The 13,573-nt window shown below is 52.7% G+C and overlaps 1 protein-coding gene across 3 annotated transcripts in view; it reads right to left on the bottom strand.

Annotated features, from left to right (window-relative positions):
- Positions 1 to 6,022: 6,022 nt before the first annotated feature.
- Positions 6,023 to 13,573, bottom strand: part of Ttbk1 (tau tubulin kinase 1) — a 44,989-nt gene continuing 37,438 nt past the window's right edge. For 2 of the 3 annotated variants that reach the window (XM_039083518.2, XM_039083517.2), the window contains exons 15-16: positions 11,400 to 12,952; positions 7,674 to 10,817 (exon numbers count right to left, since the gene is read on the bottom strand). In XM_039083518.2, the coding sequence (XP_038939446.1) occupies positions 10,436 to 10,817; positions 11,400 to 12,952 (1,935 nt within the window). In that variant the 3' untranslated portion in view covers positions 7,674 to 10,435. Of the gene's footprint in view, positions 10,818 to 11,399; positions 12,953 to 13,573 lie in introns of all 3 variants that reach the window. The other variant, NM_001271230.2, reaches the window with a different exon arrangement.

Below are 13,573 nucleotides of genomic sequence, written 5' to 3'. Positions count from 1 at the left end.
ACAGCGCTCTAAATAAACAACTGTAGCCCTACCCCAGCGTCTTCCATAACTCTCACCCTCACACCAGCGTATCCCGCTTGGGTGGTGCAGTGGTTTGAGTGAGGCCGACCCCGTAGGCTCCTATGTTTGAATGCTTGGCCGCCATATTATGGAACTGTTTGGGAAGGATTCAGGGGTGAAGCTGCATCACTGGGGCAGACTTGGAGGTTTCAAAAGAGTGGTGCAGTCCCAGTGTCTCTCTGCACCTCTTGCTGTGTCTGAATCCGTGTGTGTGTGTGTGTGTGTGTGTGTGTGTGTGTGTGTGTGTGTGCTCTCAGCTCCTGTGTCAGCTCACAAGTGCACGTCTGTTACCATGCTCACAGCCATGATGGTCACGGACTCGCCCCCTGGAACTGTAAGCCCCAAATAAACTCGTTCTCCTGTAAGCTGTCTTGGTCGTGGTGTCTCTGTACAGAAATAGAACAGGGTCCAAGATAGGCAGCAGGCACATTACCGAGTTATTTCCACCGTTCCCACTGGATTTCCAAGCATCCCACCATGCACCCCAACCTGGAAATCCAAACCACAGCTCAAAAGCCAGCATAGAGACCTTTGTGTGCAACAGACCAGATGGGGTAAAAAAAAATGAAAAATTAAAAAAAAAAAGCAAACAAAGACCTTGCCTCTTTAAAGCCCAGTGATGTGGATGGTGACACTTTGAGAGACTAGTGTGACCCGAGTGGCTTGGATGTGAACCGTGGTGGGCGTCAGAACAGAGATGAGCGATTAGGAGGGTAGAATGGTTCACAGCGGTACATTGATGTGAGTTTAACAACACACAGTGAGGAGTGTGGGGGAGGGAGAGGAAGGAGGAAGGGGAGGAGGAGGGGAAGGGAAGGGAAGGGAGGGGAGGGGCAGAAGATGCTGGCTGGAGCTGTTGAAAATGGACTTGGATCTTATTTCCCTCTCAGCCATGGCTGAGTTCTTGGAGTCTTCAATTCCCTTCTGATCGCCGTGTGCAATGTCTGGCCTCAGGACATTAAAAGACCACCCTGGTTGGTCTGGGCTGCCTGCCTGCCTTCTTCCTTCCTTCCTTCCTTCCTTCCTTCCTTCCTTCCTTCCTTCCTTCCTTCCTTCCTTCGGGATAGCACTTCACTCTGTAGTCCAGGCTGCCCTTGAACCCAGGGCTCTCCCTGCTCAGCTGCCACGTACTGGGTTATAGGTGTGAGCAGCCCTGGCTCCAGCCCTGGCCTTGATCGTGAGAAGCAGTGGGAAGACCTCAGCAGGCCTTGCATGGGAATATCAGAGCCATCTCCGTTTCCTCTCTAGGGTGTCCCCTCCACTTGATAGGAGCTCCTCCTGGGGATGGAGAGATGGCTCAGTGGCTAAGAGCCCTTGCTGCTCTTGCAGAGGACCTGGACTCAGTTCCCACCTCACACAGGGCAGCCCCCAACCACCTGTAACTCCCGTTCTAGGGGACCTGATGCCCTCTTCTGACCTCCACAGGCCCTGCATGCACACCGTGCCCGTGTTTAGATGCAAGCATTAACATTCACGCGTATAAAATAAAATTGTTCTGTTTTAAAACCCCTCCTACTGTTCTTCGTCTCCAACCCCCATCTAGACCCTGACTAAATGACCTTACCTAAGCCTCTCCCTTCTCTGGTCTCTGTCTCAGTCTTGGACCACAGAACGGAAAAGAGAACGCATTCTTGTAAAGAGAAAAGAGATATGCCCAGGGGATGAAAAAATTCTTTATTCTTTTTTCTTTTGTAGCTGTTTGTTTTTTGAGATAGGGTTTCTCTGTATGGCTGTGACTGTCCTAAAACTCACTCAGTAGACCCGGCCACAATGAACAGACATTTATTTATGTATTTATTTAAATTTATTTCAGGACAGGGCTTTTCTGTGTATGCGTAGCCTAGGCTGTCCTGGAACTCACTCTAGACCAGGCTGGCCCTGAACTCACAGAGATTCACCTGCGTCTGCCTCCTGAGTGCTGGGTTTAAGGGTGTGCACCACTGCTGCCCAGCCATGATGTGGCCATCAGGTAATTCCTACAGCGGAGCTGGACTGAACGAATGGGTTTGGCGAGTCTTAGGCTTGAAGGGGAGAGCTGAGCAGAGGGTCTCTGCAGTCTCCTTAGCCGTCTCACATGGCAAAGCCCACCCTTCTAGGACCTGGGCCTGCTCCGTTCCCTACGCCCCATTTTGTTCTCCCTGGATTTGACCTGTGACCAACGAGCTACACTCACTCACACATCAGTGCTCACGGACCTCTGCTCCTTCAGCCGACAATGTCCTGCCCTCTTCAATAGCCCCCTCCTGCCTTCCCCGGATGAGGGAAGAACAGTCCGAGTGCTTGCAGGAGGAGGACAAGGGGGGTCATCTGTGCCCTCGTAGAAGGATCAGGTGGAGCTAGCATGCCTCAGGAAAAAGGGGTCTGTGTGGGGCGACATTATATGGTCATAAAAAGAACTTAGGGGCCTTGTCGAGGCGGGAACAAATGAGGGGAATGGACGTTTGATGATTCCCTGAAACGTTAGATGTGGCCTTGTGTGAGTCCAGGAACATATGTGGAATTCAGCGAACAACTCAGATGTTGGTCCCTCACGTTCCCTTCCGATAGAGATGGGGGTCTCTTGCTGTCTGACACTGTGTATGCAGGGCTAGCTGGCCCCATGTCCCTGCAGGAGGGCTGAGACTGTAAACGCTCAGGTGTTCTGAGGATCTGCCTCATGCTCTAGTGGCAACCACTCCCCGTCTCCCCAGGAGCGCGAAAGTTTCTTATTTACCAAGGTTTTTGTGTTCTGCGTGTTTTGCCTGCATTGGACTTTGCATCATGTGTGAGTCCAGTGCCTGCAGAGGCCACAGAGGGTTCCCCCTAGAATTGGTGTTACAGACAGTGGGGAGCTGCTGTGCGGGTGCTAGGAATCAAACCCGGGTCCTCTGGAAGAGCAGTCGGTGCTCTCGGCTGCCGAGCCATCTCTCCAGCACCTTGAAAAGTTTTTTTTGTTTTGTTCTGTCTTGTTTTGTTTTTGAAACAGGGTCTTTCTTTATAGCCCTGGCTGTCCTGGAACTCTCCATATAGACTAGGTAATCCTTGAACTCAGAGATCTGCCCGCCTCTGGCTCCCAGGTGCTGGGATTAAAGCTGTGTGCCCGCATGCCCTGCTCCCTCGAAAACTTTAAACGAAACTTAAAACGAAAATTTACTTAGCTTTTTTTTTTTTTAAAGCGACACATCTGATAAGGGATCTTTCTTAGTGCTCCCGGCCTAAGTTACATGTGCCAACTCACACCGCACATAGGAAATGAAAGTTTATTCCCATCCACTTGTTCGAGAACACCCTGTACTTGTTCCTATGAGTTTGAAAAGGCTTGGTGCCTAACGTGGCCTCTGGGAGAGGTGCAGCCTGGAAATACCCAGTTTACTGAAGAAACAGGAGGAGAGAAACCAGCATGGTGATACACATCTCAGCGCCAGACTCAGAGCACTCAGACAAACTCACTCGCTCAGTCCACCTCAGCTGTAGGAATTACCTGATGGCCACAGACAAGAATCTGATGATCATGGCGGGCGTTGGGGGTGCACACCATTAAATCCCAGCACTCAGGAGGCAGATGAAGTTGGATCTCTGTGACTTCAAGGCCAGCACTTGGCTAACCCCAGCACTCAGCGGGCGGAGGCAGGAAGATCAGAAATTCAAAAGTTGCCTTTAGTGAGTTTGAGACCACCTTGGGCTGCACAAAATCCTTCCCAAAAGAGAAATGGGTTGAGGGAATGATTTATGGAGTGCATGCTGACGTAATTAATTGGTAATCGGCACATTCTCTCATTTAATCTCAATAATGTACAATTTTAAAAATAGTATAAAATGCCACTTTTCATGTGTCCATTTATTCTGGGAATTCCAAATCAGCATTTTCAAGAGTGAGGGGTGACACAGCTATGAGGCTCACTACGGCATGACTTGGAACCGTGAGCAGCAGTGTGATGAGAAGCCCACAGGGAACTGGTCAAGTAAACACAAAATGTCTGTGTGGTGTGTGGTGGGCATTATGTAGTCACAGCACAGGGGTCATTGTCAGTTCAGGAACAGATGAGAAAAGTGGACATTTGGTGATTCTTCAAAATGTTAAACATGGCATTGTCCAATGACATAGTAATTCAAACACACACACACACACACACACACACACGCGCGCACACATACATACACATACACAAACATACATACATACACACATACATATACATATATACATACACACATACATACATATATACACATTAGTACACATACACACATACATGCACATACACACATATACATACATACACACACCCATGCATACACATACACACATTCATACACACACATATACACATATATACACACATTCATACACATACACACACATATATACACATACACACATATACACATACACACGTATACATACATGCACATGTACACAACATACACATATATACACACATATAACATATATACACATATATACACACATGCATATACATACACACATATACACATACATGTACACACATATTCATACACATACACACACATACATACATACATATACACGTATACATATACACACATATACACATACATATATACACATATTCATACACATACATATACACACAAACACACATATGCATATACACACATATACACATACATATACATATACACATACATACACATATGCACATACATGTACATATGCACACATACACACAGAGAAGTATTCAAACACACTGAGAAACTTGTACATAGTCTGTATTCATCTAAATAGCTTGTCAGTCTATGGGTGGATAAGTAAGTTGCTGTGTGTCCAAACAGGGAGAATATTGTTAATTATAAAGGGAAAGAAACTATGCTAATCAAAAGGTCACATAACCATCCTATATATGTATAAATACATGTATATAAAATGTCTAACGTAGGCAGTGGGGCTTTGTTGCTGGTTTGAGATAGTTTCGTGGACACAGTCCAGCATGGATCTCACAGTCTGGGGATGACCCCTAACCCTTCTTCCTCTACCCACTGAGTGCTGGGATTGTAGGCTTGTGCCAACATACGCAGTTTATGCAGTGTCAGGATTCAAACCCACGGCCTTGGGGGCTGGGGATTTAGCTCAGTGGTAGAGCGCTTACCTAGGAAGCACAAGGCCCTGGGTTCGGTCCCCAGCTCCGGAAAAAAAGAACCAAAAAAAAAAAAAAAAAATCAAACCCACGGCCTTCAGTTACAACCGGACCCAGAGTTACATTCCCAGGGCCCCAGATAGGTGGACCTAGCCATGGAAAGTAGATTAGCCATGGCTTAAGGCTGTGGGGCTCAGTGCCAAAGGAGTGGATGGTAATTAGTGGGCAGGGGTGAGGGACGGGAGTGTTCTACAACTGACTGTGGTGACGGGGCAGTCACACCGAGTGGTATAATTTGAGTTGGAAATTATATAAATTACATAATGATTGGATAAATTATAGAACAAAGAAATAACTTCTAAAGGATGGAGAAGGGCAGGGGAGACGGCTCGGGTGGTTAAGGACCTGCATGTGGCCATCTGAGGGTATAAATTCTCAGAACCCATGTGGTAAGAGAGAACTGGCTTCTGAAAGTTATACGTGACATACGTTTATATACCGAATAACCGATATGTAAGTACGTGCATTTATAGATTTTATAGATTACGATGAACAGTTTTGAAAAGGAGAGGAGCTGGAGACCGCTCAGGGGCAGCACCCACGTCTGGTGTGCACGAGACTCTGGATTGGATCCCTGGGCTCAGGGTATGGGGGACCTGTATTTCAGTGCACACTGTTGGGAATAAAAGCCACATTTCTGAGCCAGGCAACGGTGGCCCACGTCTTTAATCCTAGCCCTAGGGAGGCAGGGGCAGGAGGATCTGATCTACAAAGAGAGTTTCGAGACAGCCGGGGCTGTTACCCAGAGAAATCCTGTCTTAAAAAACTAAAAAAGCAAAACAAAACAAAAGCCACATTTCTGAACAGTAGGTATAATATGTTCCTCCTTTATTTATAAGAAATATATATGGACAGAGAGGGGGGGCATTATTATAAACATAAAAAAGTTCCGTGATGGTATACACCAAACCGTTCCCAAATCATCTCCAGCGGCCAGAGTCATGCACGGGGGTGTGTTCTGTTCGATTTGCTTTTAGCATTTACCTCAAGTGTGTCCTACTCTGGACACCATACACAGGAATGAAAGCGATGGTCCCCTGGGCCCCCCAGAAGGCCCCGGAGCCCACTGGTGTTCAAGTTAGAGGAAAGAAGTCCCAGGAGGCTGAGCTTCTAGATCTCCAAGGGCAGCACCCCCAGGAAGGGATGGGCTTTCAAACCCAGAGCCAGGCCTGGGGAAGAAACTGTTCTGATGTCCGCTAAGGGGAAAGATTCACTTCTGGTGGGTTTAGGATTCAAAGGGTACTTCCTGTTCCTCTCCATGGCAACCTACCTTCATCCAGCCCACCCCCTGTGGGCCACAGACCCAGCATCCTCGCTGTTCCCCTCACACGTGACTTCTTCTTAGTTGCACAACTGACTCTTAAGAACACAAAAGGGCCACTTCCTCCATTTTGAGTCTCATGGCACCCTACGGTGACGTCCTCGTCATAGGCATGGATCTTGCTTTGCTCACCACAATCTCTTACCAAAACCAATGACATCACAGAAGATAGAGAGATGAAATACTTTTTTTTAAAAGGAAGGAAAGTAATTCCATGCATAGTCCATATATTATAAATAGGGGTCAAGAGCAGTGTCTCATAAAGACATTAATGTCTCCATCTAACTTAGCAGAGTGGTATACTGTCATCCCACCACTTGGGAGTTTGAGGCAGGAAGATGGCACAAATGTGGCCAGCCTGGGCTACCTGGAAAGACCTTGTCTCAAAATTTTTTCATTCCTCTGAAAACATGTGAAATTAGTGAATATAAATGCCTCCCCATGGCTATAGTTTTCTTTTTTTGAGATGGTCTGGCATTTAGCTGCCTAGGCTGGTTTTGAAGTTACTATGTAGTGCAGGCTGGCCTGGAGCTCTCCAAAATCCCTCTGCATTACATCCTGTGGCTGCTAGAATTACATGCATGAGGCCGCCAAGTCTAGCTTCCCTTCGGGCTTTGATGCCCGTCTGAAGAGCCTGCACCCATCTAAGGAAGATGCTCCCTGCTTTCAGAACTTCCTGTGTTTCTGATTTGTAGACAAGGCTCTGGGGCTTCTCGAGGGTGTCCACACGATAAACTTGTCAGGTGCAGAGGCCGCGCCACGGGCCAGTGGTCAGGGTGGGCTTTGCTATGGCGTTGCCTGTAAGCCGCTGTTTTCTGCTTCTCCGGAAATACTTGATTCTATCTGCTTCCTTCAGGGAAATGACAGTTTTGCCTCTCTCTGTGCTGAACCAAACAGAGACTCTGCAGCCTTTAGCAAAAACGACCAAGGAGCTCAAAGAGCTTTGCTAGGGTGGAAACCTGTTCTGTCAGACCCTAACAAATTACCCATGTCAGACCTGAACTTCCTTGTCCCCCGCTGTGGAGAAGATGTCCGCCCACTGGACACCATCCTGTACCTTCTCTCCCACCCACCCCACCCTCAGGGGCCGGGTTTTGCCCTACCCTCCCTAAAGGGAAAAAGAGTCCAGGCCAACAGAAAGGTCCACAGGCTTTTTAATGGTGTGATGGCTACTTCCCTTCTGAGACCCCATCTAGTTGTGACAGCGACTTGCAAAGTGTTGGTGTCAGGGGAGTGGGCAGGCACAGGGTGGGCAGAGGCCATGCAGTGACTGGGAGGGGTGAGCAAGGGCTGTTACATTCTGTATGGCAATGTAAACATTCTTCTGTTGCTTCCCAGGGAGGGGGAGGGCAGCTCCTTGTCCCCCAACACCTGCCCAAGGGGCTCAGACAACTGAGCAAGCCAGGCCCTTGGGGAGGAGCTGAGAAGCCAGAGAGCCATGTGCCTGGGGCAGGGCCCTTCTCCTGCACCCTCTGCACATGGTACGGTTGGGGAGGGAAGGCGCATCGAGTGAGCATACCCCACATCTGAGCCAGTGATGTAGACAGTCAGGAGGGGGGACATAAGAGATGGTGGTGGGGTGCCACTCTCAGAGAGGAGGGAAAGGGACCTGAGGGGCCCAGTGCAGGAGAAGGATGATCCTCAAGGAAAGGGCAGCAGCTCGGGCAAGGGGCATCGGGAGATGTGGTTTCCTCTGCCCTGGTTCCTTCCTGGGGAGAGGAACCGCTTAGCCCCCTCCCCACCCCTCTCCGCTGTTCCTCTGTTTCTTCTTCCTCCCAACCTGATGATGTCACTGACTCGGAGGCCTGAGGTCAGTTGGAGCCCTACATAGGTCTGAAATCCCAAGGGTACACCGGCCTCTGCATCTGATCTGTACCGGCTCCAGCACTGGCTGTTTAACTGGGGGTGGGGTGAGCCCGGGGCTTTCCTAGGCCTCCCCTTCCTCCAATCTCCAAACCTGGATGTTGTTGGTCCTACTGCAGAAGTGAGACCGAGGGGGCGGAGGGACCTACATTCACAGTTCGGTTGGTGGCAAGGGGCAGGCCCAGGGCCTGGGCACTAGGGTCATGGCCTGGTCCCCACCTGGCATGAGCTGATTGTCATTTATTAAAGCTCTGGGTGGGAGGAAGTGAGCCCTCTACCCTTCCCTGGACTGGGGGCCATTAGAGTACTGTGGGGTGACAGAGATAAATATATCCAGAGAGGTTTCCTGAGTGTTCTGGGAGCTTCTGCGTCAGCGTGGGATAGACCTCAAGAGACTACCCACCCTGGTGTCCTCCCCTAGCTGGTCGGTAGGAGCTGCTTTCATGTCATGGAAGCTGCTGCCCAGACCTGCTGACCCTGCATGAGGAGTTCAGCTGGCATGAGCTGCCCTCAGCCGGTCGTCACGGGTGTAGATGTGGCCGGGCTGGTGGCATACTGAGGCCTTCCTTCACCAGAATGCCTTGGTTTGCTCTCTGTGGCTCAGGGAAGGACACAGGGCCAGAACAGGGGAGGGAGGCTGGGAGTACTTTCTAGAAGGCCTGCAGGGAGTCCCTGTCCCAGACAGGAGGGGCTGTCTGTCCCATCTGCAGTCAGGGTGCTGTTTGCTCCAGATGTTAGCAGCTGAGGCTCCTGATGAGGTGGGCGAGCTATGCAGAAGTCAGAATGCAGGATGAGGCCCCATGTCAGGTATGGAGCAGCTCAGCTGTGTGGGCTGGCTCAGAGCAAGAAGGGCTCAGGGTGAACTGGGTGGAGGTGGGAGTGGGCACCAGCTGTACCTCACACACTTCTCACACGCTCTAAAGTGAGAAGGGCCTTTTGCCTCCCGGAGGAGCCAGTCTGCCTCATCCTGCCTCCTCCGCCATCATCCGGAGATGATGCCTGAACCAGTCTATTCCCACAGCAGAGACGTCAGGAAGAAGGAGAGTCAGAACAGAGTCCCCAAGCCCCCAAACGACCAACACACTGCAGGTGATAGCCAGCCACTCTCCACCTGTGTGGAACTTGAGAGAGGAGAGTTGACTGAAACTACAGTATGCAGGATTGAGGTTAGACAGCAGGAAGGAATTCCTGATGGTAAGGGGTCCTGAGTACTAGACCAGCGAGCGGACCAGAGAAGTGAGTAATCTTTTTAAAGCCCCATTCCTAATTCACTCAGCGAAACACTTGCCCAGGAGGGCAGGTGCTCTCTTCCAGAAGCTCCATTCATTCCTATTCAAGAAAGGGACATCTGTTCCCCAGAGACACGAGGGAGCAAAGACTCACACACCCTGTGCCTTTCATAGAGCTGACTTTAGCAAGGCCGGAGGAGTCCCCTTAAGTCTGAAGAGACCAAAGATCCCTGGGTCCCACTTCCCCGATCCCAGCTCGGCCTTCTATGGTCACCATGGCTCCTGGGAGACTGGGCAAGCTAGAGCCTGCGCACTTATGGAATTTGAGGCTGTTTCTCCTGTTGGGTAGTTTTGGGGGATGACTACAAGAAGGTGGGGATGAAGAGGACAAGGTGGGTCGCAGGAGGTGTAAGCAGGTGTAAGTCCCTTGGTTGGGGGACTAGGGATCAGCCAAGAAGACCTGGTGGTTGAAGGGGTCGGGCTCCAGAAGTGGAGTCTTCAGAGGCGTTTAAGTGGCTGAGCCTTCCCGGGGCAGAGGATCTGTTGTGAGCCTGTCCCTGCTAGAGGGGCGGCAGAAGGGAGGCAGGACGCAGAGACAGACAGACGCACCCTCCTGGGTCAGTGGGCTGGCTAGGCTGCTGGCCACATGTGCTCACGTGCGTCCTGGTGGGTGCAGGCGGGAAGCTGGGGCCGCGGTGTCGCGCGGGCGCGTAAGGCTGTGCTGGAAGCTGCTCCAGTGTGGCCGGCTGCGGGTGGGGACCTGGGTGAGGGTAGGGGGTGCCGCAGAGAGCCGCGGGCGGGTGTCATTATCTGTTCCCGGGCCGACCCTCTGAAACCGCCGGCCGGCCTTTGGTTGCTGCGCGCAGAGTCTGCAGTTGTTTCCCCTTGGGTCCTTTCTTGGGGCCCCCCGGGGAGGCCTCCGACTGAGATCTGACTTGGAGGACCCCCCGAGATGGAGGGAAACCAGGCCGGGCTTGATGCGAGGGGGAGGAGCTCTCTTTGCGGGACAGGGACTGGCTCCGCGGGGACCCGCTGGAGTGGCGCGCGGTGGAGGTGGGGAGGCCGGGACTGCGGGGTGCTGCGGGCTTGGAGACTTGGGCGCGACCTGGGCCGGAAGCCCGGCTTGCGGGCTGTTTGGGACGGTGGTCAGCAGCAGTGGCCAACCCTGGGGGCTTCTGCAGCTGGAGCCTGCAGAGGGGCAGAGGTCAAGAGAAAGGGGTCGGGGAGGAGGGGTGGGGGTGGGGAGACGACAGGAGGGGCGTCTTTAGAATGACTTTGAGCATTGAGCCCTAGTGATCTGCATTCTCAGAGACGGGTAAGATAGAAGAGGCCAGTCACAGAGGAGTAAGCAGAGGCCTCCTGCTCCCTCCTGCCTTTGACAGGACTCTGCTACGGATTTTCCTTAAGGGTCCTATGCCATCTTTAAAGTTCCCCTGGGTCTTGAATTCTAATCTAGAATGTACTTATGTTAATATTAATACAAAATACTATTTCATACCGGCTACTGGATGTTTTACCCTCTGGCATCAAATGTCCCGTGGCATCAGCTTCCCCCGGGGGCCACCTCACCATATCTAGCCCCTCTAACCATGCTGTTCTTGTTCCCTTGAGCCCAGTGACAGAGCTGGCACTTGAACCACAGTGACACAGTGCCCGACTAGGCAACAGTAGACTGGGGAGGTATCTGAGGGGGTTGTAGTCCCTCACACTGGCTCTGAGAAGTCCCTGGAGGCCCTGTGATCACTCTGCCCACAACCAAGGGTCTCTCACCTGCTGGTGATGGCCGAGTCGGTCGCTGAGGCCGCACCGTGGGGTCTACCAGGAAGCTGCTGGCCTTCTGCAGGCATGGACACACTGATGGGGCGGGGGATCCGGCTCCGGGTGGTCGCTGCCCGCCCAGCCTTCCTAGGCAAGGCTGCTGCAGGCTCTGAGGCAGGCGTGTCCTCCTCGGAGCCGGTGCCTGAGAGTGTCTCAGAGGCACGGCGCTGCTCCTCGCTGGAGGAGGAGGAGGCCCCTGAGGCCAGCCGCAGCAGTAGCCGACCCTGCCTCTTCTCCATCACGAGGCGAGCCAGATCCTGCTGTGGCCGAGCCCTCTTGCTCCACCGCTCTTTGGCCGACAGTGAGCCCGAAGGCTCTGAGCCTGTGTCCTCTTCAGACAACAAGACAGGAATGCGGCTCCTGGGGCGAGATCCTGGCATGGCATGGCGGCTGGGGGAGATGATGGTCCCTTTCTTGGTTATTGGCTCTTGTGGGGATGCTGGAGCCGGTTCATCGGCAAGGGCTGGGCCATCGGGCAATGAGTCTGTGACTACTTCTGAGGGTGTCTCCCCAGGAGGGCCAGACAGGGCACAACTTTCCATCTCCGTCCCATCCGGGCCTACCAAAGCCATGCCGTTCTCCAGAGGCTGTGGGGCGCCCTCCTCTGCAGCGCCCACCTCAGAGAGCATCTCTAGGCCCAACTCGCCCCCAGTGCTCAGCTCCTCTGGCCTGGGGGCCTGTCCTCCGGAAGACATGACATTGAGGTGGGATTTCTCTGCAATGTGAACAAAGGTCCTTTCGACTTTGGTGAAGGGTGATGTCACTGCGGTGACCCCAGCCCCAGGGGCCACCAGCCCAACCCCAACCCCTGCTCCAGGTCCTGAGGGCTTGGGTTCAGACTTGAGGATGGAGGACAGGGTGCCCGGCTCTGACACATCCAGCTGGCTTCCAGTAGGCTGAGGCCGCTCGTGCTGAGGGGTGAGTGCAGCCAAGGTGCCCAGATCAGGGTCAGGGGCCAGTTCGGCAGTGACTGGTGACTTCTTCATGTCACCAGGGGAGACGAGCACCAGCGTTTTGGAGCCCTCCTCAGGCTCCAGGTCCCCATCAGCCATGGAGGCCCGGCCCCTGGCCTCTTTCTGGTCGTCAGCCAGCAGTGTGGATGGGGCGCCCTCCTGGCTCCGTTCACTCCCCTCACTGCTGGAGCCGCTTCGAGGCCCCAGCACCTCCCCAAGAGCCCCTGCCTCCTCCTCCTCCTCATCTTCATCTTCCTCATCCTCTTCCTCCTCGTCTTCCTCATCTTCCTCCTCTTCTTCCTCCTCTTCCTCTTCATCCTCCTCCTCTTCCTCTTCACCCTCTTTCCCATTGGCTTGAGGCTGGAAAGGAGCCAATGGGACCTGCGGTGTGGTGAGCAGCATGTGCGAGAAGCCCACCCTTCGGACCCTGTTGAGCAGCCGGGCCCGTTCTCGATAATCAGAGAGGTCTCTCTTGAAGTCCTGGTAGGGCAAGCCCAGAGGCACAGCTCGTGGAAGGCCATTCACCTCAAACGGGGGCGCCACAGAGAACACCTGTAAGGGGCACACACAGGGACCCGCTGAGGTCACCCACCTTCCTGCACCCCAGGAGACTCCCACCTCCCCAGGGACAGTCTATCAGAAGGCAAACCACCGGCCTGTTTGGGTATTGTCGTGTCCTCCTCAGATCCTAGAATGCTCTCTGGTACCTAGTAAGGTTCAGGGAAGCCCCGAGGTCCTAGGGACAGACCCAGGTCCTAGGCTCTGCTGTCTCCCTCCCCTCTCCTCCCCTCACCAGACAGCCAACTTCAGAGTATGACTGGTAACCAGAAAAAAAAACAGAAAGCAGCAAGATTTTAAAGAGCCTTCTTTTGTAGGTGACAGGCAGGAGGGGCTGCGTCTCTTTGAGATGGGATATGGCCACAGTCAGCCAACCTACTTCGATCCCTCTGGCCGGGTGCCGGTCCTCTATAGCTGCTGCCCGGAGCCTTACACCAGAGCACAAGCTGGGTCAATGGAGCGCCAGCTTCTCTAATGTCTGCCTGGTGAGCCTGTCATCTAGTCCCCTCTCTGAGGAACTTGATCAAGTTTTCTTCTTTGAAGCTGTGAGTGGAACCCATCGTGGCTGAGCCTTTTCCTGCAGTGAGAAACTCCTCCATGCTCTCTGCCTCCTCT

Source organism: Rattus norvegicus, chromosome 9 (genome assembly GCF_036323735.1).
Source record: "Rattus norvegicus strain BN/NHsdMcwi chromosome 9, GRCr8, whole genome shotgun sequence".
In the NCBI taxonomy this organism is placed as follows: domain Eukaryota; kingdom Metazoa; phylum Chordata; class Mammalia; order Rodentia; family Muridae; genus Rattus; species Rattus norvegicus.
This window is presented reverse-complemented; position numbering and strand designations above follow the sequence as displayed.